The following is a 24,852-nucleotide window of genomic DNA, read 5'->3' on the forward strand; positions in this document are numbered from 1 at the left end:
GAGAACTTTTTGTCAAGTTCAAACTAATTATCAGGATAAACTGGATGATGATACACTTAACTATGTAATTACAAATCCCTAAGACTTTGTTTCCTAAACTTATCTTAATTAAGAAACATTTGGGACAATACTTATTTACGTTCTCAATCAAATCAAGGGAAAGACTTTCGTTTTGAGAATCCTTTATTAACTCTAGTTTACATTTCCCATCTTTGGTTTTTTCGATGAGTTCTCCAAGTTTTTCTTGAGGATCCCTTGAAGAAAAAATTAAATAGACAAAAAACAAAAAATGTACATTTTAGAAAGACTTACTTGCAGGGATTTATACCGCGATAGGTACAAAAATATTTGCTACATAACACAAATCCACAAGCAGGACATTCTCCACGTTACTTGGGATATCAATTATCGTAGGAACTAAACAATGACGCATAGAACATCGAACAACATCACCCATGTCTCGTAATCACATATCTATTTGTCTACTTTCATGGTCAGAGTAGAATTTTTCAGATACAAGCTCCTAAATCTGCATAGGATGGTGACAGTGAGCCTTCGTGTATTTTGGTTTCAAAATAGGATTTCGTGCAGGTCTTACAATAGACATAATCACAGCTTTTGACATTAAGAACAGACATAAAAATATCTCATCAGTATTTCAATTCACTCCAAAAATAGAGTACCCTAAAATTGAATAAATTCTTTAGCAGAGATGTTTTTCAAGAGATTGTGGCCATATCTGACATAGACAAAAAGACACAAATGAGCTAATCCAAATAATTGAGGACAAGGAAAGTGCAAGGAACACCTCCTCAAGCACGTCAGCAACGGCGGCCATTTCGGCATTCATGGAGATCTCAGAGAAGCAAGCCAAGACAGAGTAATGTCCCAATTGTGGAAAGTCATTCAAACTCTTTACCAAATGAGCAAGAGGGTGGAACAAAAAAAAACTATAAGGATTGCCTTGAATGCTTGAAGTCGAAACGGTCCCAAAAACTAAAAACTCGAGTGGCTTTATATCTCAGGAGGACAAACCAACGTACGAATGTCCAATATTGGAAGTGGCATCGATGGATGACATCTCAAAAGTCAGATCTTCCACAAGGAAAAATCCTCTGTGTGTCTCAAACAGATATTGGAAGGGGTTTCAGTCGGAAGTACACCCCCCTCATTTAATTGAGAATTTACACAAAAAAGTGATATTACAAAGCCATTGATACCAAGTTCCCCAGAATGAAACCGACAACCATCCAAGCAGCGGCAGATACTGGGATCAGTCCTGTTTACGGCGGGGATTCTCAGAACGTTGCCATTTTTTCCCTTGACATTTTTTCTTGACACCATATATATAGAACATTCCCTTTTTTTATATAAACAATTTTTTATTTTTTTTAAATATAAATAATCCACCTTTTGTCCTTCAAAACTCCTCCTTTCGTACTTTTGCCAGAGTTCTGACGTAGGCTTGCTTTCCTATTCTTACACTCACCCTTCTCCCATTTCTCTTTTCGATGTATCCCTCTCTGTTTAGGTCTGGTACCTTTATGATGTCCCCTCTCTCCAAGTTTATTTTTCGAACCACTCGACGATGTTCATTATAATAATTTTCACAAGCCTTTCGTTGCTGTCCCTCAATTTTTCTCTATTCCTCATCATTCGGTTTCCTTATAATCCTTGGTACCTTTGTTCTGACCTCCCTATTAAAGAGGAGCTGAGTAGGTGATATTCCATTTTGCAATGGAGCCGACCTGTACGTCAGTAACGCGTCTTCTACATCTCGATTTTTTTTCAAAAAGTTATTTACGGTTTGCACGCCTCTTTCAGCTAAACCATTCTGGTGTGGCTGTTTTGGACATGAGAAAGTCTGATTAAACACCCACTCCTTTGCAAAATTCGAAAACTCCCGACTCGTAAAGAAGGCCCATTGTCTGAAACCAACGTCTCAGGAAGACCATGCCTAGCAAATACTGACTTCAGTACTCCTACTATTGATAAGGACTTTTGACTCCATTTTGATGTATCCATTGTAATAGTCCACTACTATAAGATAGTCTTTTCTTTTAAAAATAAATAAATCACAAGCAACAAGTTTCCATGGTCCTCATGTCCACTCACTACGTATCAAAAGTAACTCTTGCTTTCAAACTCCACGCACTTTCCACATGAATATATTGTCTGTTCTGTTTGTTGATTCAACCCTGGCCAGAATACGGACTCCTTCGCCCTTAACTTTGTTTTACTTATGCCCAAATATCCTTCATGCAACTGATGTAATATATCACAACGTAATTCCAAAGGTATTACTATTCTCTCTCCGTAAACAACTAAATTACATCAACAAAAAATGTTATCACGATATTGATAAAACGGTCAAATTCCTATGGAATTTGGTTAATATTTTCAGGCCACCCTTTCTCTACATATTCTAAAACTTTCCGCAGCACCAGATCTTCCATAGGCAACTTTGTTATTTCAACTAAGCTCTTGTCAAATGCTGGTATGCCTTCGATTATTCCTAGAGTAATATAATTAATATCAGCTCTAGTCCATTTGTCTGACAACGGATGACTATCCTTAGAGGCATCCTTCCCTCTTCTACTCACAAAATCTGCTAAATGTTGCGTTTCTCCCGGGATGTACCTAATATCATATCGTAACTCTGCATACGTAGCTTAAATCTCTGCATTCTTAGAGGGAAAGAGGTAACGGTCTACTTCCCAACAGACACTCCAATGGCTTATAATCCTTCTTGATTTGAAATTTCTTCCCCCAAATAAATTTGGCAAAATATTTGCAAGCTCAAACCACTTCCAGAGCTTACTTTTCTATAGGAGCATACCTCTTCTCAGCTTCCGTCAGAGTCCGACTTGCATACGAAATGGGGATCCATCCTTCTCCTTTCTTCTGGTACAGCACTGCACCTAAACCATGTGCAGACGCATCTGTATTCACGCGATGCTCTTCCTTTCTGTCTTATCTCCCAACGATTCTATCTTCGAAAGTCCACTTTGAATATTCTTGAAACATTCTTCATGCGGCTTGTCCCATACATAAAGAACTTTTTTTTTTAATGAAGCACGAAGTGGTGTCGTCAATTCCGTTATATTAGAAACAAACTTTGCAATTTGATTTACCATTCCCAAATATGATCTCAACTCTCCCACTATTGTCGGTACTCTTGTCTCTTGAACTGCTCTTATTCTTCCAGGATCAACCTTGATTCTATCTGCTGATATCACGTAGCCCGAAAATTTTACTTCAGTAACTCCTCGGATACACTTATCCTCATTCAGCTGGACTCTACTTCTCTTTAGAATATCTTGTACTTTCTTTAGCCTGTTATCGTAAGACTCCTTATCAATCCATGGATCAAAATGTCATCGATATGTACGTTCACGCCTTCAACAAGATCTAATAACTGGCGCAGCTTCGCCTGGAAAACCTCTGGTCCATTCGAAATCCCGAACGGGAGACGATTTAATTTATACCTCCCTATGGGGGTGATAAATGTAGCGAGGAAACTACTCTCTTCCTGTAAACGATGATGGAATCCCATAACTGCATCCAACGTTGAAAAATAACCACCTTTTATTCCAGCTATTTTGCTGTGAAACGAACCCATTGAATACCTATGAATCGGAATATATTTATTCAAGTTTTGATAATATGCACATAAACGTATTCCCATAGCTTTCTTTACAACTACAATAGATGAACACCAAACCGTTGGGTCAATAACTTTTTCAATGATACCGTAATTTTCTAATTTTTTTATTTCCTCTTTTACTAAATCATACACAGGTATTAGAACTTTCATTGCTACCAATTCGGCCCTTGGAATTGCTTCTTTCCATAGTTCTACTTTATATTCCCCCGGAATACTTGAAAATTCCAAAATATCAACAGTTTTTTAATTAATTTTAAACCCATAATTTCGCTATATCCCAGTAGTGTTCTCTTTACATTTCCAAAAATTACTCTTCCATTTAGTTTTCTTTCTCCACATTCAAACTCAATCGACGATCAGCCCTCCATTTCTATTAGATTCCCATCTGTAACTCTTGCTAGTCCCACCTTTTCGGGATTTGTATCTCAAATGTCTCTCTCGCTGAGATGCAAATTCACAATTGGCAGAAGTTTGCCTAATCCGCGAATATAAATCCTCCTAACTTTCTGCTTCTCCTTTTCCTAGAGACCAAAACATATAGGAGTCAAATATCACATTCTTTTATGAACTAAAATATTCGTCGAACTTTCCCCTGACCACTTCGTACTTAAATCTCTTGCTGTCTGATAGTTCAAAATCTCTTTATATTTCCAACACCTCCTGTCCTACTGTTGAAAGAAATATCGATGCCTTAACAGAATCTCTTATATCTTGAAAACAGTTCATATAGATATCAAACTTCATTTTGAACTGTTCCCAATTATAAGTTGTATCCTCTCTCACTGCCAGAGGAGCTGCAGGCGGTATCATTGGGTGCAAAGCCCCATTTGGAGTCAAGGTATAAGTCACTCCTTCCTCCTCCATTATCCAGGATACTTTATCCCCATTCTGACACCATGTAATATATTCTTATAGTTCTTTATTATGGGACTTCCTCCCTTGTCCCTGCTCTATACTTCACTCCCTTATTATACAAATCTATCTTCGGTACTCTAATACTAAAGTACTCCGCTAGGGGTAACATATACATATATACAACATCTGCAGTCCTCTCTTTCCGGTCCTAATAAAATTTGAGAGTCCTAGCACCGGTCCTCATCGGTCTTTTGTAGAAACTGCAACTGCTGAAATTACATTATTTGAGTCGCTGAAGTTACATCATAATTCATAACCTATTTCAAAGAGACAAGTTACCTGTAGGAGAATACTTAGATATTCAGGTGAAGTACCCGGCCTCAAGGTAGTTTAAACGGCACTGCTACCCCATTTCTAAGCACCAAGAACCCCTTCAAATATGGTAGAATACAACCCCTCCCACGGGTTGTGGGCTTCTGGTTCCTGAGGAACGTTAAATTTTTCAAGCCGAAACTTCCCTAAAAATTAAAGAACCCCTCTAAAATTCAAAATACACCCCGGTCCTCAGGTTGTACTGGCTAAGTTCTAAAAATGTTATTTAAAGGTCTTCATGTCCCAAGGGACCCAAAAAAAATGTTACCAGAACCGTTTCTGGAGTCATTAAAACCTACATGAAATTTTTTAGCAAAATCCATCCATTGGTTCGGCTGTAATTGAAGGACATACACACATAGACATTCACATTTAATATATAGATATATATGTCAGAGTAGAGATTTAAATCCAGTAGAATCGTTGATTCTCCTCGTAGTCCTAGAGATTACAATCCTATTCTCTCCTAGGACAAATTACAATTTTACTATGGGAGATAGTAACATTGAGTATTTTGAAGAGGTTGCGTGTTTTCGAAAATATGACGCCCAGTCTATCCTCTATGGTACCGTGACCGACAATTTCATTCCCAACAAATTCATCCCCCATCTTTTCATTCCTAGTAATTGAATTCTCAGTAAATTCATTCCCTGTAAAATTCTTCCTGTACATTTCATTCCCACTTTGAAGAGTGATATTTAGTGACGTAATACGGTTTCTGTTTCCACACTGGTTAGTAGTCTTTGTGTAGGGCTTTAGAGAGAGGACTTGACAATGGCAGTCGGCACTGGAGATGACTGATGATTAGGGATAGATGCGTTCACGGATACTAATGATTTATGGTGTTAATGGATTAGAAATTACTTTATGTTGCGTCTTGACGAGGGAGAGACACAAGCTTATTTATAAGGTGGAGAGATCCAGGATGACCAAGAGACATGAGGAGAAGAATTCACATGGAGGAATAATGTAACACTTTTTATAAGATCATGTGTATTCTAACTATACTCTAATTTATTTACAAAAGACGAGACTATTTATAATACGTAAAACATAGTACTTTAATAAATAAACGAATATACAAGAAGATAAAAACATGTAAGGAAATATTAAATACATAACACATTATGAGAAATCTTTAATAGTGAGTAGAAATATATATTTGATATGTTGAAGTTATTTATACCTCGGGAAGTACAAGTATTCCCGTCATTGGTCCTCCTCTTCTTCTATTCATCAATTTCATCATTCCTTTTTCTCTTCCCTTCCTCTTTTCACAATTCAAATCTACGTAACAAATAAGGCCCCAAACTCCCTTCTCCAGGATCACTTATTCTCCCTTGTTTCAAGCTCAACTCTGGATTGAATCCTACACGTTAGAACAATCATCATCATTTATAGGATCATGCTGGGAGTCGTAATATATTTCTAGAAGATATTATTCATCCCTTCACATCCCATCACAACTGTTGAAACTTTAATTCGTAGGTTTCAGAGCATTTTGAAGGAATCATGAAATACTAATACTATTGTCCGTTGCGAAGAACAATTGACATTCATATGCTGTTAATTTCTTAATCAATAGGTCATGGAGAGGATTGTACTAGAGTTATAAAGGGTTTGTCATTAACAGCACTCACATTTTTTTTTTAAATAAAACGAAAACGGTTTGAGATATTGACGATTTCTTTATTTGCCGTTGAAATACATTCAAGTTAATTTATAAATGAAATTCAATGTCGTTTGAATGACCACTACGTGCACGTTTTACGAAGTCCAATCGTTGAACCCAATTTTCGACTACTTTTCCGCATAAATTGGCTAAAACTGCAGCAATTTCGCGTTGAATATTTGTTCTGAGCTCTTCTAACGTCGACGGATTATTGGTGTAGACCAGGGCTTTTACGTGACCCCAAAGAAAATAGTCTAGAGACGTTAAATTGCACGAGCGAGGCGGCCAATTGACTGGTCCATTTTTGGAGATAAGACCCTCACCAAACTTACTCTTCAATAAATCGATTGTAACATTTGTTGTGTGTGAAGTTCCAAAAAAAATCGGTTATCATGGCGCGGTAACGATTTCCATTCACAGTAACGTGGCGATTGTCATCGTTGACGAAAAAGTACGCCCCAATGACACTGCCAGCATACAATCCACACCAAACAGTAATTTTTGGGGATTTAATGGCGCATCATGAATCACGTGTGGGTTTTTCCGGCCCAATAGCGCAAATATTTTGCTTGTTAACAAAGCCATTGAGCCAAAAATGTGCCTCATCGCTGAAGATGATTTTACGTTGAAAATCAGGATCATTTTTGAACTCGATCTTATATGGGTGTAGGCCAATATCTTTTCGCAAAATTCGCCACAACGATGTCACAGAGATGCCCAACGATTGAGAACGGCGTGTAAGGGACGAATTTGGGTCATCTTGAATTGAATTGATATTTTTTACACTTCGTGCATTTCTTTGCCTCACTGGCACAGGAACATTATGTAGCGTGTATATGGACTCAAATTTTTCCACCAAACGTTGAATTGTTGATTTTGCAGGTCGATTACGTTGACCATAAATTGGCGTTAACGCTCTTAAAGTTTGGATCAAAGACTCACCACTTTTGTAATAAATTTTAATAACTTGTAAGCGTTGCTCGAGTGTGTACTGCTCCATGATGAAACTACAATTATTTCTGAGCACAGCTGTCAAAGAAACAATAAAAATATGACATCGTTTTCGAAACCTATTAACGTAAAATGTGAGCGTCCCAATTGAAAAACCCTTTAGAACTAGATGAAGATGGGGACCTCGTCTATGAAGGTCTGCATGTATTTCTGAATATGATATATAATATTAAATATATATAAATGTTTCATTTACTTATCACAATCATAAACATTTCCAACCTTATGTGCAGTTGAGCTACCTTTAAATATTTCTTAAGTATTTTAAAACTTTATCAATCATAGTTTTATATGAATATGAACCTTTTTGGACATTAGACTTTAAGACCTTAACTTTTTCTCCAAAATATAATTTATCTCTTCCTGATCATGTTTGACATTTTTTGCAAATTTTTCCCAAAAAATACAACATTTCTCATTCATTTCACAAATGAATAAGATATAAATTTTTTTATCTGAGGTCAAAACTTGAATAAGCTGAAAATTTATAAAAAATATAGCGGTAAGAAAGTATTTCTTCTTCAAATTTATGATTTTAAACATTGAAAATGAAGTAGATTGGCACACGGACTTTTTTTATCAGAATAGTGTTCAAATGGATTTGTAATAGGTAATTTGATACCACAAATGTAGCAGAACCTTGTTGAACACCTAAAAACATATTACCATGAAATTAGAATATTTCTAAAGGATAAATCAATAAATAAAAAGGCTTACTTAGTGCAAACCATGGAGTTACATCCTGCAGACTTTTGGATTGATGAAAGACATTTAGGACAGTGTCTAGATATTTTTTCTATTAAATCAAGACAAAGAGTTTCGTTTTGAGAATCCTCTAATAACTTTTTTTTACTCTCCTCGTCTTTTGTTTTATCGATGAGTTCTCGAAGTTTTTCTAGAGGATCCCTTGAAGAATGATTCAATAAAAAAACAATAAATGTACATTTTAGAAAGACTTACTTGCAAGGATTAATACCGTGATAGGTACACAAACATTTGCTACAGAACACGAATCCACAAGCAGGGCATTCTCCAAAGCTACTCTTTATATCAATTATGGTAGGAACTTGACAATGACGCAAAGGGCATCGAATAACATCGCCCATATCTCGTAAGGACATATCAATTTGTCTGTTTTCATGATCAGAGTAAAGTTTCTCAGATACAAGCTCCTTAATCTGGGTAGGAAGTGCTTCAAATGAGCATTCATATGTAGGGCAAACAATTCCAGACTCTGAGCCCTCTTGTATTTTGGTTTCAAAATAGGATCTCATGCAGATTTTACAGTAGACATGATCACAGCCTTGAGATTAAGAAAGGAAATCAAAGTACCTCATCAACATTAAAATATACTCTAAGAATAAAGTACCCTTAAATTGAACACATTCTTTTCCGAACTTATCTTGAAAGCAAATGTTGCAAGTAAACAAAGACTCATGGAAAAACCCTTCCTTCCTGGAAACGTCATAGCTCTCTAGCTCCTGAATGAATTTAAGGGGAGTGTTGAATAAGGAAGAAACACTGAAATAAAGAAGTGTAAATACATTTTTATAGATTGAATTAAGAAGAAATCATATTTGAGTTATTTACTCTTTTTCTTCAATTATAATCTCTTTCTCAAAATCTAGAAACTCTAAAACTTCATTTTGAAGAAATGTGATCCAATTGAAAAGTATGACAGATCCTTTATTCTCGTTCCAAAGGCTTTCAAAATGCTCCTCTAGAAGAAGTATCTTGAATAAAAGTCCAAAATGTTTATGGTCCTGGTTAATATACGTATATTAATTACTTTTTTTGAGTTGAGCCATGAACATGTGAGATTAAATTTAGGAACAGACACCGAAGGATAATTGGCTGGAAATTCAAATTCGAGGAGTATGGGAGGAATATGATACAAATCTTTGGAAAGTAGGATTTCCCTTTCATGGATAAAGAGTACACATGTTCATTATTATTATTATTTTGTACAAATAGATGTGGATTTACTTGTGATTTATGGTGCGTTTAAAAACTCCAATTTTGATTGTGGATCCATTTAGTTCGATTGTGTTACTTATTTGACCTTTGGAATGTTTCTCATCGAATTCGAAAAGCTTATCTCCAAATATTTCAGATAGAACCATAACTTCATCCGTTTGCTCGCACAAGTCCATCTCCATATTAGGTTTGAGCAGGTTCAAACATTGAAAAGGACCGAGAGTTTATAACTGTGTTGTATAAAAGGCAGAGTCTAATATAAATAAGAATTATATCAAATTGTGAAATTGTTTGCATGACTCTTGTAGGATATCAATATCTAATATTCTAACATTACCACTACAAAATCATCACAACATTGTGATTAAATTTCAACCCTATTTTAATTTCTATAGTTTATTTATGTTTGTAATGGTTCAATACTATACCTATTCATAAAAATCCTTCATTTGCATTATATGTATTTGATATAATGTATATTATGATATTCGCAATTTTTTTGGTATCATGTTTGTAGATTGGGAACACAGGTATACAAGAAGGAAGAAAGTAATTTTACTTCATCCAAATCTAAATATTTACTAAATCCATATTTAGAGTACATATTTTTTTGTTTTTTTTAATTATAGACTGTCTTTAATTATATTTACTGTATGTTTTTATATTGAATACCTCACATTTTTATATAATAGATAGTTAAAAAGTATTAATTTTTGATAATTTATTATTTTGCGGAGAAATACAATGTAGATGTCGCTACTTGTTCTTACTTCATTCCTTTATACTATGAATACTTTAACTATAGTCCATAGTCTATAACTTATACACATTATAGACTATAAGGTAGGTAGAGAAGACGTGCGAGAGGAGATACGATATGGGGTATTCTTATGTTTTTACTTCATAGATATGAATATGATATATCATTGTAAATAAGAGTAGATTGTAGTACATTTATGAATTTATTTAATATTAATAGTAATATTGTACAATAGAATTAGATAAACGAAATTTTTATATTGGTTGAAGAATATTATAAATATTCCAAATGAAATAAATCCTCATTTTAATCCCACCATTAAATTTTTTAATCTTTAGTTTTCATTTTAATAGAGGTTATTTTTATATCTTTTGAATATTATAATTTACTTCAGAAAGTAACTGTTTTACAATGCGCTTGAAAATTTCACCAAAATGATGGTTTTTATCACATTTGACATCAATAACTTCCAGGAAGTACAATAAGTCTATTGCTATTACTATTAAAATATTATAATTAGTGAAAATATTATTTTTTTAATCTTTTGTTGAAGATATAATTTTCTTGAATATAAGTAGACTTATTGCCTTTAATTTCTGAAAATATTGAATAACAAAACGTACACACAAAGAAAAGTAAGCGCTAAAATTACTTTTTTTAAACTTCGATGCCTTGTAAAATCACTAACTTTTGAAATATGCTAAAACGAAATTCATATTTTCCAATATAAGTCTATTTAAAGTCATAAGATATATTATTTTGTATTAACATACGAGTATATCTCACGTAAGAATTCCCATGAACTATTTATGCATATTTGTAGGTAATAGGAGAGTTGAATCTGTTTTGTGGCTTTCATGGTGCACAATCGTCTTCTACTTTTTATCCAATGACAGAAGAGACTCACAAGTAATAATGGAATCAGAAGTGAGGATGAAGTGTCTAGAATTAAAGAAATAATAAAGCCTTATAAAAAGATTCAGTGTCATTGGCATGAGTTGTTTGTTTGTTAAATGAAACAATGACACTTAAGGACTCAAATCAATGACAGAGTTTTCTAAGAATATTAGGAGGGGAAATAGAATACACTTTTGAATGATGATAAGTATCTTTGTTCCTTACTGTACAATTCATTCCCATATTATTCACCTTGATTAAACATAACCTCAGTTCTTATAGAAGTATACGATTATTCCATACAAGATCTAGAACGACGGATGTATATTTGAACCAATGGAGGATGAAGTAACCAATTTGGATGTTAAAGGACATTTGCACAAAGAATGATACTTCTATTAAATGAGATGTCATCCACCGAGTAAGGTACAATAACATTTTCTATAGAGATAATATCCCTGAACATCTTGGATATCCCAATGTCATAAACAGATATGAATTCAATGGAACTATGAATGGACTCAGATCCATATATCTGGATGTTCCACGACAAAGATCCATCCATATTGTCTTAGAAGTAATTATTTGATGTATATATTACTATTCTGACTAAAGTTTATCACATAAACTGTTTCCACAAAAAAGTGTTCTGTCATTTTATTTCTTTCAACTTAACCCCTATGAAGTAGTTTGAATGTAGGAGGTTTTGTGGCGCTTCTTTTTTTGATATATTATACCAGCTTTATTATTTATATCCAAGGAGTCACCTTGACTATATTTCCATCAAAGGGGAGAGAAAAACACTGCATTTGTGGGTGCCGGGAATTCTAGAGAAAAATACTAAAAGGCAAAAGGACTTGTGGTTGTAACTTTCAGTAATAATATCGATTCTATTAGTCATCATCAGACCTTACCTTGGAAACACCTCCTCATTGTTGTGAATATCAAATATGGATCAAAAAATTAAGAAACTCAAAATTCAAACAGGAGTTGTCAAAAGGCTTGGTAAAGAGAAGCTGAGTTACCGCAAAGAAGCTGATATGCAAAAGGCTAAAGTCGAAAAAATGAAGGCTGATGGGCGGGACGAATGTGAAGTTAAGAAAATGAATGAAGTATTAATATAATGAACATATTCATCCATTAAGATTGTTTTAACACAATTATTTTTCATTACAGTGCATGCAAGAGAGCCTCATGATGATCCCTGATTGCCATCGGAGACTAGAAAATGCGATTCCTGAGTTAAAAGCTATTCTGAATGAATTTAACTCCGAGGAGTATAATGGGAATGGGGATGTCTTAGCTGCTAAGAAGGCTCTTGAAGACTCAGAAGAGCACTTAAAAGCTCAATAATGATGTATTCATAATTGATAACACAGTCGTGATTATTTTATTTTCAAAAGTCTTATATTAACTATTATTAAATGATGATCTTTTCTCTCTAGAAACTGCTTCAACCCTCAACGCCTTAATTAAGTAACTTGTTAAAATATTAATAAACATATTATAACCTTTAATACTCACTCTTGTTAAGATCAGTCATGCTTATTTAATATATTAATAGTTACCTATTCATTTATTCTATAATGTTTAAATAAACAGTGAGCTCGATAACTTATTCGATTTGAAATATCTTTAGTGACTCTTGGGCCTATTTTTTTAAAATAAAAATCAGTTTTATTATGAGTGTTGAACTTTGAAGCTATGGTCTCAATTTCCTGACTCAAAAAATATGTTTCTCAATAGTGTAATAAATGATTTCTGGAAAAACTTGAGTACATATTCCGATTTCCTTGAGGAATACTGGATTTCTCAATTTGGCTTGTTTTTTATTTAAAAAGATGACTATTAATACATACATATACAAACTTTCGTGTTTTCCATAACAAGCTCAAAGTTCATATTTATTTCCCAGTCATTTAGTTTGAGGATGTTTCTTATTTATAAAAAAAATAGATATAAATTAATATTACAGAAGTACTTGGACTTAGTTTTTCAAGATGATTGAAGTTGAAAAGACTTTGTCCCTTCTCCTTGTTATTTTAACAGTATCCCATGCTAATATCATCCAACATTTAATTGGGAATGAATGTATTCAAAAGAACGTTCCTCGTGGTATGTGTGCCATTTTATTCGATGATGATGGATGTGAAGGGTGGGAGAAGCCAATAGCTACTGGTTATCAAAAACTATCTTTTAGATATCGTAATGATGCAGAAACTGTTGTAGTAAGAAAAGGCTGTATCTTCACTGGATATGACCATGATGGAAGTAGGGAGAGCTCCAGAGGAGATAAGGTTGTTATTGATGCCAGAAATTTCAACAAACCACATCACAAATATCAAGAATTGAATCGAAAGACCTTGGTTGATGATATTAGTGCAGTAAAATGTGAGTGCCCTGACGGCATGGCTACTAGTTCTGGTGCATCTAGAAGTGGAGCACCTCGTCCAATTGATCCTAATTCCAACATAGCCAAAGAAAAATGTCCTACCATATCCGCAACTGCTTGTGCAGTACTTTATGATGAAGAAAATTGCGTGAGTGATGACTGGGACCCTATTGTCCTCAATAACGGAGAAGAAAAAACTTTCTCCCTACGGTCAAGTTTGATTAATCTCAAATATAAAAATGATGTTGAGTCCTTTGTTGTGAGACAAGGTTGTACTCTTGAGGCCTATGACGATTCTGATTGGTCTGATGATGGAATTCGTGCATCTGCACAGACAGGAGATCTTCTTATTAATTTAGACACACATCGAAACAGAAAGTATGATAGTCTTCATAATGATATTGAGTCAGTCAGATGTAATTGTCGTTAAAAATATTTATATAAAAACAGAGAATAAATTATATATTGATAAATAAAATTGATACTATATTGTCTTTCGTTAAACATTTCTACTTCAAGCAATTTTATTAAAATTATTGCAAATATTATAAAAATCATTTTCGTTGCATATACTCGTAATATATATAATTGTATATATTTGTAATTGAATACAGTTTTTAGTTCTTGAATACAAGGTGATAGGAGCCGAGGTTAATTGTATTTCTATTACCCCTAATAGGAGCTACATATTTGTAAGTGTAGATTACTTTTTAAATAGTTGTAAATTCAAATAAGAGTCGTACACTGTTTGGTTTGTAATATTAGATTTTTTCTCATAAACAAATAATATTGTACTATATTTGATTTTTATCATTTGGAATAGTTTTTTGGCTGTTCTTTTTTTGTTTGTTTATTAAATTCAATAATAAGCAAGAAAAATGTGAAATTAAAATTTAATGAGTTAAAACTTTTTGTTTGTATAATTTAAAAATATGAGTTCATATTTCTGCTTTGGAATAAAAATGTCCTATGAGGACATTTCAAAATTGTTCAAGAGAAGTCAAAGAATAACTCTCTAAAATTTATGTTGAAATTTAAAAGCTATAATTATGATTACATTGATAAAAGCCATAATTAGGGATTTAAAAATTGTCAAAATCCTCGCGAGGATACATTTAAAAAAAGTTAATGCTGGTAACTTGAAATGTATAAGTGTTCTTATTAATTATAAGGGATGTAAAAATGTTTGAAATGCTCGTGAGAGTAAATCAAAAAGGTAAGTATATGTCGGCAAGTTTGAGAGATCATATATCCTTTTCTTTTTGATACACACTTACAAGGATTTAGACAATTATTCCTAGCCTAAAACAAGATAAATATAATTCATTTTACATATTGTTTAAGATAAGTGATAACTTCAATATTTTAAAATCTATGCAACTGATTGGACATTTTTATCCTGGAGCAATATATTCATAAATCATATATTGTATTTAATTAATATATTAATTATAATAGTCAATCTAGTTGATCTTCAAAAAGTATCTCACTCAACCTTTAAAAAGTTACTTCCCTGCAACAGCTGTACAGCTATATTGTGCAATGTTAGATTTTCTGTGACGTCAGCCGCATGGTATAAAATACACAATAATAATAGTGGTAAAAATACGAAATTGGAAATAATAAAATCAAAATGACAACCTTCCCTGTTTTAATTACTCCGGCGGACTTTCGAGGATCGAGTGATGAAGATGAAAACAATGATGAAGATACATCTAGTGTCAATTCTCCACCAACTAAAACATCTTCTAATCGGCCGTCTTGTGCATATGGTACGAGCTGCTATCGTAGAAACCCACAACATCGTATTGATGAAGCACATCCTGGGGATAGCGATTTTAATGATGTACGGCCAGAATGCAATTTTGGAATTGATTGTATTCGCAAAAACTCTCGACACAAAATCGAATATCAGCATACGCGAAAGATGCGGCCGACGAGAAAGTTAAAAGCTCAATTTAAATGTCCATCAGATTCGAACTCTGATGAAGATTTATCACTATCGGATGATGATGACAATGAATGGATTCCTAGCGATGACTAAACTCAACCATGAATTCCTTCCATTAATTATCATTCCTGAAGTACTCCTATATAATATGTGTTCTTGTATTAAATATAATATCCTACTCAATACCTTCTACCTTCCTACAAATAGTTTTGTGTGTAATTTATAAGCATTATTAAGAGTCATATCCACTTTCGAGATTTGAAAATATGTACGTAAATTGTATACTCTTTCGTTATCCAAATTGAAATATAAATAGCAAAAATTTGTCACTTTTTAACATCTATATTTTTTTATACTGCTCTTCTAAAAATATTATGTAATTTATGTAGTATTATAAATTATGTCTTCCAGTAAAATATATGTATATATATATAATAAAACCACTTAAGAAGCCTTTAAGCATATTGCAATACCCATTCCTCCTCCAATGCAAAGTGAAACGACTCCTTTCTTTGCTCCTCGGCGGATCATTGATTGGACAAGTGTAACCAAAACGCGACATCCTATGACGAAGAGATTAGATTAAAAGATGTTAAAAAAATGATTAGGTACCATAAGTAAAGGATCAACGTACCTGAAGCACCAATTGGATGTCCCAATGCGATGGCACCCCCGTTAACGTTCACCTTTGTAGGATCCAACTGCAGATCGTGAAGGCAAGCTAAAGACTGAGAAGCAAATGCTTCATTCAACTCATAAAGATCAACTTCATCCTTCGACCAACCAGCCTTTTCAAGAGCAGCTCGTACAGCAGGAATAGGTCCAGTTCCCATAATGGAAGGTTCAACACCAACTTTAGCATAGGATACAATGGATGCAAGAATAGGAATGTTGTGTTGCAAGGCATAATCTTTAGATGTGATAACAACAGCAGCTGCTCCATCATTAAGTCCTGATGCATTTCCAGCAGTAACGGAACCTCCGGATGTGAATACGGGTCTTAATTTTTTTAATGATTCCAGTGTCGTTTCTGGTTTGGGAAACTCATCTTTATCTAATATTGTTGCTGTTTGTGACTTCCTTTTAGGTGGAATAGTAACAGGCACAATTTCTGATTCGAATATGTTAGCTTCCATTGCTGCTTTCGCTTTCATTTGTGATTCATATGCAAATTTATCTTGAGCTTCACGACTCAAACCATACTTTTCGACAATGTTTTCTGCCGTAATTCCCATATGATAGCCTTCGAAAATATCAGTGAGTCCATCTATTAGCATAGTATCTTTAAAAGAAGCGTTTCCATGAGCAAAATTTCCTCTGAGGCGAAGGGAATGGTGCGATTGGCTCATAGATTCTTGTCCTCCAGCAACTACCACTTCAGCATCTCCGCATTTAATTGCCTGTGCTCCAGATATAACTGCTCTATTCGATAATCACAATTTTAATATATATAAAATATACAAAACAACAGTTCTTACTTTAAGCCAGATCCGCAAACTAGACTGACTCCGTGTGCTGGAACCGTAAGAGGAATTCCAGCATTAACTGAAGCTTTTCTGGCAGGGTTTTGGCCCTGTCCTGCTGTTAAAACCTAGAAATATCTCACAAGCATTAAAGAAACTCACTCGAAGGAACATCGGTACCTGTCCCATGATAACCTCAGATACATCTTTAGGATCTATTTTACACCGAGAAAGAGCCGATGATATAACAATAGAGCCCAGAGCCTCGGCTGGCATATCAGCCAGTCCTCCCATGAATGAGCCTAGGGGGGATAACGTACGAAGCTTTATTGTTATGAAAAATACGGGTGAATTGAATACAACAAAAGGTTGAAACGCACTACACTTTCAACATTTAGTAATTTTTCAATGATAAAAAATTGAGTTGCAGAGGTTCCCCTCTTTCATTTCTCAAAAGTCAAAAAAGAGACCCATTTGATTTGGTGTTATTATATAGTAATTACTAATTGGTATTAATACCGATTGGAGTACGAACAGCAGACACAATCACAATTTCTTTGGCCATGGTGTAGAATTAAATGCTCTCGCTGAAAAGAAAACTCAAACTAAATGAATCAAGTGTTTTTGTCAGTTATCAGGTAAAAGGAACATTTTTCATTGAATGGAGTCTCAAGTTGAGTAAACGCGAAAGAGAATCAAAGAATCCTGTTTGTGGTAACTGTTAGAAAAAAGAAAGAAGTCAATGCATAACGCTAAAGTGTAAAGTAAAGGCACAGCGGCATGCGTTCGTTCACGTCATTTAAGATGAAAACTAGCTAGAGAAATAACAACAGTTGAAAATAATATAATCTCCCAGTATGCCACAATAAAAGAAATCGAAAATGAACGTGCTAATCCTTACAAATGACACTTTAAAGAATATTTGGGAGAAGAGCAGCTTAGCTGTCATGACGTTTGATTAGCTTCGAGATGAAGGCAATAAACACAAACCCCATCTAGCAATGATATAATGATAGTGACATCTATCCTCAGTTCTACTCCGAATCTAAGAGGGACTTATAATTATTCTATTATAACCCCGCAACAAATCCGCCTCAGTTTTACCTTTCCTCTTTCACGCAATAGTGATTACTTTAAACTTATATATTTTCTCTTAAAAAAATTAAGAAAATAATGATAAGATCTATAGAAAATAAAAACACCTATTCAAGTAGTAATTCTCAAAAATCTGCTCCCCCCTCCATTATTATATTATTTTCATCTATAGAGATGACATGATAATGAAGAACGATAAAAAGATTGATGAAGTGTGTCGCAATGTTATTTCTTGTTAGAACAGCATTATGCAAGAAGAAAATCGTACGGCAAGCACAACAGATTTACACAGTAACTGTCACAGAGCATATACATATATGCTCTGTGGTAATTATCTCTCATTCCCTTTTTGGGATGTCATTGGGCGCATTTGTTTGTGCAAATGTAATATATAAAAAGTAAAAAATACAGGCATTTACATAGATTATCTTATTTATATTTTTCAATTATTCTCTATATATCATTATACTCCTATTTTTGGGAGCCCCAATGACATCATCCGTTATGCTTGTAAATTTTCAGTGAAAAGAGAAAACCGTTGCTGACTGACCCTGTTATAATAACAACATTGATGTGTTGTCCGTATCATGACGTGTCATTTTCATCTGTAAACACAGCTGTGACGTCAGAGCCCGGCTAACTTTGACAAACATCACAATTCACATCCATCGACAATCATTCTTTCATCTACGCGCTGAGTCGGAATTCTGAAGGCTTCTCTTCTAGTCTTCAGTTTGCCTCTATTTGTAGCTGTAGATCTTCAAGTCCATTCATCTCTCCAGGACAAGGGATCTTTCCTTAGTGATCACTCAGCATGGTTCGGCATCGTCATGTCAAAAAAAGCCAATCTTTCCCTGAATCCAAAAACGCCAGGATTTCCCAGACCCATGAAGATGAGACGGAGGATGTTGTAGGATATTTATGTTTAACATCACATTTGTGTTTTTTACCGCTTTTTTTGTCCGTTAACACTAAAACGAGCTTAAATGATTTTTCTCAAAATTAAGTGTGGATTTCATTTTTTTTTTTTTTTTTTTACGAATATTCGTCAATCTCTATCAACAAATTATTCTTATTAACCCTTTGTGTGTGTCGCAAATTGTACTTAAAGTAGCCAAAATTATCTTCACAATATAAAATGAGAAGTGGGGACATATTGAGGTCAATATAAGTATCTCAAATCTATTCTTGAATTGTAAATTCTTAGCATCTTTACTTCATCCCACGAATTTGAATATAAAGCATTTAATCGACTCCAATATGTCTATCAATTATTGAACAAATTAGGATTGATTCTTTTCTTGATTTTGATTAAAGATTGTTTTTATATTCATTGAATCAAATAGAGTAGACCGAAATAAATCCATTCTTTCTCATATTTCAGAGTATGGTGGGCCAAGTATTATGGATAGGTTTTGGACTATTCGTTATTTGTGTTGTTGGTTATTTAGTGCATCTAGGATCTCTGGATCTTCCAGTCAATGCCCCATTCGATGCACCCAAAGTATCCCCTAATTTACAAAAAAATGCATCTCGATTTTGGGGTAGTTATAGGCCGGGAGTATATTTTGGACTTCGAACTAGGGCTCCAAAGGACTTATTAGTTGGGCTCATGTGGATGAGTCCCAAGGAGTCTTTGAGACATTGGTGTGAGCAATCGGATGACCTAGAGTCTTTTGGCTGGCTTCAGCATGATGGAGAAAATTTTGGTTATCAGGAATTAATTGATAAGTCAGTAATATTAAAGACATCCTTTGTAAAGAAAGGGGAAAGGTGGACAGCCAAAATTAAGGCAGAATCAAAGCATTCATCTCCTCAAAAACAAATTACCTCATTATTTTTCTATGCTGGTCTTGAATCCGGATCTACATTGACTGAAAAATTAAAATATGACAAAAGTCATAATATTATATATGGAAGCACATCCCATCTAGGAAATTTTAAAATGTCTTTTCATGAGAAAGGAAAAGGAATTATTGGTATATACAATGCTGCTCTCGAGACTCCCGGTCCACATAAATATTCGGAAGTAGTGATGCGATCTCTAAAGCTAAAGGATGGAATGATTGCACTAGAGAGACCTACTGCTGAACATCCAGATCTTGCGGTATATCAGATTGTTGCTAAATTTCCTTTTGAGTTGGAAGTTGTATTTTCTCCTCTGGATAATGTTAGTAATCAAGGTATTGAGAATCAATTAATTTCATTATAAAGGCCTTAATTTATCGAATTTTCAGAAGACTTAAAAGGGGATGCATATGATCAGCTTCTTGCTCATTGGAGGGGGAAATTTGAAGATAAATTTGAAGATACTTTTCATCTGAAGTCCAAAGGTATTATTTTTCCTTACTCTCATATTTTTACGAACGAAAAGTATTTTAATCAATTTTTCCTTAGACTTTGATGAAAAAACTATAAAATTTGCTCAAGCTGCAATGAGTAACATGATTGGGGGTATTGGATATTTCTACGGACATTCACTTGTTCAGTAAGAAATTTATAATTAATTTTCGTTTACTATAGGCTAAGATTTTGCTTTAGGTCCGAAAAATCAAATGGGCCGGTCAATTACTGGGACGCTCCATTGCTCACTGCTGTTCCCTCCAGGAGTTTTTTCCCTAGAGGGTTTCTTTGGGATGAAGGTTTCCACAATCTTCTTATATCCAAGTGGAATCCTAAAATTAGTATGGATATTCTGGGTCATTGGATGGACTTACTGAACAATGAAGGATGGATACCGAGGGAACAAATTTTGGGTCTTGAGGCTAGAGCCAAGGTTTGTAAAAATATTGAAAAATTCCAAAATCCTATGGATCCTATTTTTGTTTAAACTTGTGAAAATCTAAGGTTCCAGATGAATTTGTCGTTCAAAGAAATCGAAATGCAAATCCTCCTACTTTACTTTTGTCACTGGATTCCATGATTAAGGATAAAGGAATGGAGATCCCACAAGAATTCAAGAATTATTTAAAAAAGATGTGGCCAAGATTAGAAAAATGGTACGGATGGTTTCATAGAACTCAAATGGGCGAAATACCAGGAACTTATAGGTATAAATTATAATTAGATTTATTTTCAAACCACACCGTCTCTCCTTTCTTAATTGTATAGCCGTATAACTACGCTCAATCATAAAATATTAATTAGCTACTTTAAATAGTCATATATTATATTTTTTTCTATGAATTTACTTTTAAAAGATGGAGAGGTAGAAACGCTTCTGCAATTTATGAATTGAACCCTAAAACTCTAACATCAGGTCTTGACGACTTTCCTCGTGCATCTCACCCAAGTAATGAAGAAAGACACATTGATCTTCGATGTTGGATGGCACTTGCATCTTCTTTAATGTCTAATATTGGAGAAATTATTGGGATTGATTCTAAGGAACTGGTATTCATTTTTGAATTCCGTTAGGCAATATTTTTAAATCTAAATTTATCATTTTTAAAGGAACTTTACACGTCAACGGCAAAAACTCTTCTTGATAATGATCTCCTTGATCAAGCTCATTGGTCAGAACAATTTGGTGCCTATTTAGATTATGGTTTACATACTGAGCAGGTATCTTTAAAGCGACCACCGAGGAAGCATAGCAACCATCATCTTCATGAAGCACCTCCTCAAAAAATAAGGGTTGTTGGAAAAGAACCGAAGTTTCAATTTGTGAATCAAGTTGGTTATGTTAGTAAGTGATTTTTGCAGTGAAGACGCATATACATATTTGCTTATCATGCTTTACTTATGACAGGCCTGTTTCCATTCATCCTCAAAATTGTCAGTCCGGATTCGTCAAAGTTAGAAAAGATTCTTTCAGACTTGGATAATCCTAAGGTCTACTATACTGATTATGGGCTTCGATCTCTTTCCAAGTCATCTTCCCTTTATAATAAGCGTAATACCGAGCACGATCCACCATATTGGCGTGGCCCTATTTGGATAAATATAAACTATTTGTCAGTGAGAGCTTTACATTACTATGCTTACCTAGTGCCTGGTCCATATGCTAAAGAAGCACAAAGGATTTATTTAAAACTTCGCTCCAATCTAATCTCAAACTTGATGAAAGAATATTATCGAACTGGGTACATATGGGAGCAGTATGATGATTCTACTGGGGCTGGACAGGGATGTAGACCATTTACTGGGTGGTCTAGCCTTATTGTTTTAATCATGGGAGAAAATTATTAAAATAGGGTACCAGGGGCGATGCTAGCTTTCATTATTATTTTTTTTTTTTGGTGGGTAGCGATGCCACTGAAGGGTAGCATATTCTGCTTTATGTACATTCTACTTCCATACTTACGGATTTGATACGTTCTTATGATTTTATTGGTTTATGAAATTTGTTTTTTTACTCACATGAATTGGTTTTTCATTATTTGTTTTTTATTTTTTTCACTTTTATCAAGAAATTCTATTTATACAATTTATGACAAAATATTTAGTGATTTTTTTATTACTCGTTATTCATTCAGTTTAAATTTGTTTTATGGTATTTTAACAGTCTATACAAGTTGAACCAAGCATTTTTTTAAATTTAGTTTCTGTAAATTATTCTTTGGTTTTATGAAAGCTAATATGAGTATTTTTTGATAATTTGGTCCAAATTCAATATTGAAATAGTCTATTGTGGAATCATTTTATTATGTATTTGTAGATTATTTGTAATTGCCTGTTGTTTATTTTATGCTGAAATGAATCCCAACAAAAAGATGAAAAAAGATATTTGAGAAATATACTCTATTTAAATAGGTAGTTATTTATAAGATGATAAAGCCATGGAAACAAAAATAATCCAATTTGGTTCAAAGGACAGCACTAAAATATCAAACCCAACCCGGTTATTTATTTCATGCTGAATGGAATAATCTTGACTCATTGGTAGAGATGACACTTTTGTAAGGAAAAAAAAGAGTGCTAAGGGAAGGCGGGCGGGAGACGTATGGTGCTACTTAATTAAGACCTTTGTTAATATTAGCTGCAGGCTATATGATTTTGGAGTGAGAAAATGAATTACTTCTATTGAGAGGAGAACCTTTTACATTTAAAATGGCATTAGTACAGGGGAAATATCGTAAAGGTATTTGAATTAATATATACCATAGATAGGTGAGTGCATAGTTCAATTGGAGAAGCTAACACGACAACGACCTGTTAAGGAATGAACGAACAAGATGACAGAGCATACAACCCAACTGTTTTTTTTAAATTTATAAAGGTAGTTTTTTCACAACTAACATGTTAACTCTAGACCTATGGGGGTTGGCACTTTGGAGAGCACGAGTAGGTGGCAGAGTGAGGTATATGGAAGTACTGAGTTTAAACCCATGCTAGCATCAGGTGCCTTTATATATAATTTTGGAGGGAGAAAATGTATTAGGGCCATAGGGAGAAGAACCCTCAACATTTATAGTAGCATTAGGGATAATATTTGAAAACTCTATTAAAACATATATACTCTTATTTATATTTAATTATGCATCTAAAAAAATATTCTATCAAAAGTTGATGCGTTCAAAAAATATATTAAAAATTGAACAAAAAAGAACGATACCACCAATAGTTTATCCTTTTCTAATATCAAAAATGTAATTCATTTGTTCATACCTATGTCAATAAATAAAGCTGGAATTTGCCATACAACTAACTCTTTTCTGTTCTCTGCAGTTTAAAGTAGAAGACGTGTGGCATTTTTTTGTTCTTTTTTCGATAAATTTTCTCAAAAAGAGGTTTCGGAATGGGACGAATTCCTGCTGGACTTAACTGACTGGAAGATTTTTTTTTGCAAAATTGGGCACCCTGGTTCGGTTGTTTAAGAAGCTCCTACTTTTGAAAGGAGCAGAGATAAGGGATTGGGGAAGATAGGATCATGGTCATGCATGAAATTCGGATAAGCCAAAGGTACCCTCATGGTACCTTGGATGATGGGCAAATGGCGAATAGTATGCCAGCTTCAGCAGTGATAGAGTGTCTTACCCATTGACCTCCAAAGTTAGAGGGTCATAGTCGGTGTGTGTGTGGGGGGGGTGACCCAGGGCTGTACTAGAATTTTTATTTTTAATATTTTTTTTCACATTTTCCGACTCTGATATGAAATGACTTTTAAAAAATGTTGTTGGCCTCTTTCAATTTCCTTCAAAAAGAATAAAGGGCCTTTTTAATAAATAATGTTGTTAAATTTTTAATAAAATAATGTTGAAGAAATTTAATGACCTTTTTGGATCCTTTTTTCCAACACTGTGTTGATAATTAGTTTAATAACTTTTTTTAGGATATAATAATTTTTTTAAATGGCCTTATTTCTATATTTTTAAATTCAGTGATAGGCAATAAGAAATGCCGATTAACATCCTATTTTTGCGACTCTGATGTTCCATAGATTTATTATAAGAATATATATATTTGATTTACTTAGTATGTATAACCTATAAGCAACAGATGGGGAGATGTAGCAGAATTTCATGCAAAAAGATAAGACAAGGGGGCAACTTCCCGCTACCCTATCGTCTGCTGAAGAGTTATTTTCTTATCCTGTGCTGTTTTCATTATTATTTAACTTCTGAGGAGTGAACTTCCTTTCTAAAAGATATAAGCTATCATTCATATGTACGAAATCCGAGTGAGCATTTGCATGTCCTCATAAAAGACAGATAGTAACCTTGAGGATTTGTTGTGGAGTTATAATTGTAACTCAGGAGTAGAATTGAAGATCAACATCGGAGTAATTCTTCCTTGGT

At 34.0% G+C, this 24,852-nt stretch overlaps 5 protein-coding genes across 9 annotated transcripts; 3 read left to right on the forward strand and 2 right to left on the reverse strand.

Moving 5' to 3' along the window:
* Positions 1-5,888: 5,888 nt before the first annotated feature.
* LOC121123561 (E3 ubiquitin-protein ligase RNF14) lies at positions 5,889-10,128 on the reverse strand. Of its 2 annotated transcripts, XM_040718687.2 has the most exons (8): positions 9,983-10,128; positions 9,564-9,807; positions 9,367-9,496; positions 9,168-9,310; positions 8,947-9,098; positions 8,538-8,880; positions 8,295-8,483; positions 5,889-8,228 (listed from the first exon to the last, which is right to left on the reverse strand). In XM_040718687.2, the coding sequence occupies exons 2-8, from the start codon at positions 9,734-9,736 to the stop codon at positions 8,105-8,107; spliced, it is 1,254 nt and encodes a 417-aa protein (XP_040574621.1). In that variant the 5' UTR covers positions 9,737-9,807; positions 9,983-10,128; the 3' UTR covers positions 5,889-8,104. The 2 variants fall into 2 exon arrangements, with proteins under 2 accessions (XP_040574621.1, XP_040574620.1); XM_040718686.2 differs by lacking the exon at positions 9,983-10,128 and having other exon boundaries at positions 9,564-9,937.
* Positions 10,129-11,971: 1,843 nt separating this feature from the next.
* Positions 11,972-12,829, forward strand: Tbca (Tubulin binding cofactor A). Its single transcript, XM_040718503.2, has 2 exons — positions 11,972-12,323; positions 12,388-12,829. Exons 1-2 carry the CDS (start codon positions 12,162-12,164, stop codon positions 12,562-12,564), a joined length of 339 nt encoding a protein of 112 aa, XP_040574437.1. The 5' UTR covers positions 11,972-12,161; the 3' UTR covers positions 12,565-12,829.
* Positions 12,830-15,128: 2,299 nt separating this feature from the next.
* On the forward strand, positions 15,129-15,883 carry LOC121123377 (uncharacterized). The gene has a single exon (XM_040718502.2). It carries the CDS (start codon positions 15,237-15,239, stop codon positions 15,645-15,647), a length of 411 nt encoding a protein of 136 aa, XP_040574436.1. The 5' UTR covers positions 15,129-15,236; the 3' UTR covers positions 15,648-15,883.
* On the reverse strand, positions 15,877-17,868 carry Acat2 (Acetyl-CoA acetyltransferase 2). 2 transcript variants are annotated; one of them, XM_040718499.2, is made up of 5 exons: positions 17,537-17,868; positions 17,198-17,319; positions 17,033-17,145; positions 16,189-16,976; positions 15,877-16,117 (listed from the first exon to the last, which is right to left on the reverse strand). In XM_040718499.2, the coding sequence occupies exons 1-5, from the start codon at positions 17,580-17,582 to the stop codon at positions 15,999-16,001; spliced, it is 1,188 nt and encodes a 395-aa protein (XP_040574433.1). In that variant the 5' UTR covers positions 17,583-17,868; the 3' UTR covers positions 15,877-15,998. The 2 variants fall into 2 exon arrangements, with proteins under 2 accessions (XP_040574433.1, XP_040574434.1); XM_040718500.2 differs by having other exon boundaries at positions 17,521-17,697.
* GCS1 (mannosyl-oligosaccharide glucosidase) lies at positions 17,849-22,553 on the forward strand. 3 transcript variants are annotated; one of them, XM_040718496.2, is made up of 10 exons: positions 17,849-18,523; positions 18,635-19,022; positions 19,497-20,295; positions 20,350-20,445; positions 20,510-20,600; positions 20,654-20,888; positions 20,960-21,162; positions 21,313-21,505; positions 21,566-21,800; positions 21,864-22,553. In XM_040718496.2, exons 2-10 carry the CDS (start codon positions 18,927-18,929, stop codon positions 22,301-22,303), a joined length of 2,388 nt encoding a protein of 795 aa, XP_040574430.1. In that variant the 5' UTR covers positions 17,849-18,523; positions 18,635-18,926; the 3' UTR covers positions 22,304-22,553. The 3 variants fall into 3 exon arrangements, with proteins under 3 accessions (XP_040574430.1, XP_071746740.1, XP_040574432.1); XM_071890639.1 differs by having other exon boundaries at positions 17,849-18,510; XM_040718498.2 differs by having other exon boundaries at positions 18,393-18,523; positions 20,353-20,445.
* Positions 22,554-24,852: the final 2,299 nt, after the last annotated feature.

The sequence above is a fragment of the Lepeophtheirus salmonis genome, chromosome 8 (genome assembly GCF_016086655.4).
Source record: "Lepeophtheirus salmonis chromosome 8, UVic_Lsal_1.4, whole genome shotgun sequence".
Lineage (NCBI taxonomy): Eukaryota > Metazoa > Arthropoda > Copepoda > Siphonostomatoida > Caligidae > Lepeophtheirus > Lepeophtheirus salmonis.

Coding starts and splice junctions, on each gene's coding strand:
- LOC121123561 (XM_040718687.2), bottom strand. CDS start 9,736: ATGGAGATGGACTTGTGCGAGCAAACGGATGAAGTTATGGTTCTATCT. Junction 9,311..9,366: donor CATGGCTCAACTCAAAAAAA/GTAATTAATATA, acceptor CTTTTATTCAAG/ATACTTCTTCTAGAGGAGCA. Junction 9,099..9,167: donor ATTATAATTGAAGAAAAAGA/GTAAATAACTCA, acceptor TCTTTATTTCAG/TGTTTCTTCCTTATTCAACA.
- Tbca (XM_040718503.2), top strand. CDS start 12,162: ATGGATCAAAAAATTAAGAAACTCAAAATTCAAACAGGAGTTGTCAAA. Junction 12,324..12,387: donor AAGTTAAGAAAATGAATGAA/GTATTAATATAA, acceptor TTTTCATTACAG/TGCATGCAAGAGAGCCTCAT.
- LOC121123377 (XM_040718502.2), top strand. CDS start 15,237: ATGACAACCTTCCCTGTTTTAATTACTCCGGCGGACTTTCGAGGATCG.
- Acat2 (XM_040718499.2), bottom strand. CDS start 17,582: ATGGCCAAAGAAATTGTGATTGTGTCTGCTGTTCGTACTCCAATCG. Junction 17,320..17,536: donor TGCTGTTCGTACTCCAATCG/GTATTAATACCA, acceptor TATCCCCCCTAG/GCTCATTCATGGGAGGACTG. Junction 16,977..17,032: donor GTTTGCGGATCTGGCTTAAA/GTAAGAACTGTT, acceptor ATTATCGAATAG/AGCAGTTATATCTGGAGCAC.
- GCS1 (XM_040718496.2), top strand. CDS start 18,927: ATGGTTCGGCATCGTCATGTCAAAAAAAGCCAATCTTTCCCTGAATCC. Junction 20,296..20,349: donor GGATAATGTTAGTAATCAAG/GTATTGAGAATC, acceptor TCGAATTTTCAG/AAGACTTAAAAGGGGATGCA. Junction 21,506..21,565: donor GGATTGATTCTAAGGAACTG/GTATTCATTTTT, acceptor TCATTTTTAAAG/GAACTTTACACGTCAACGGC.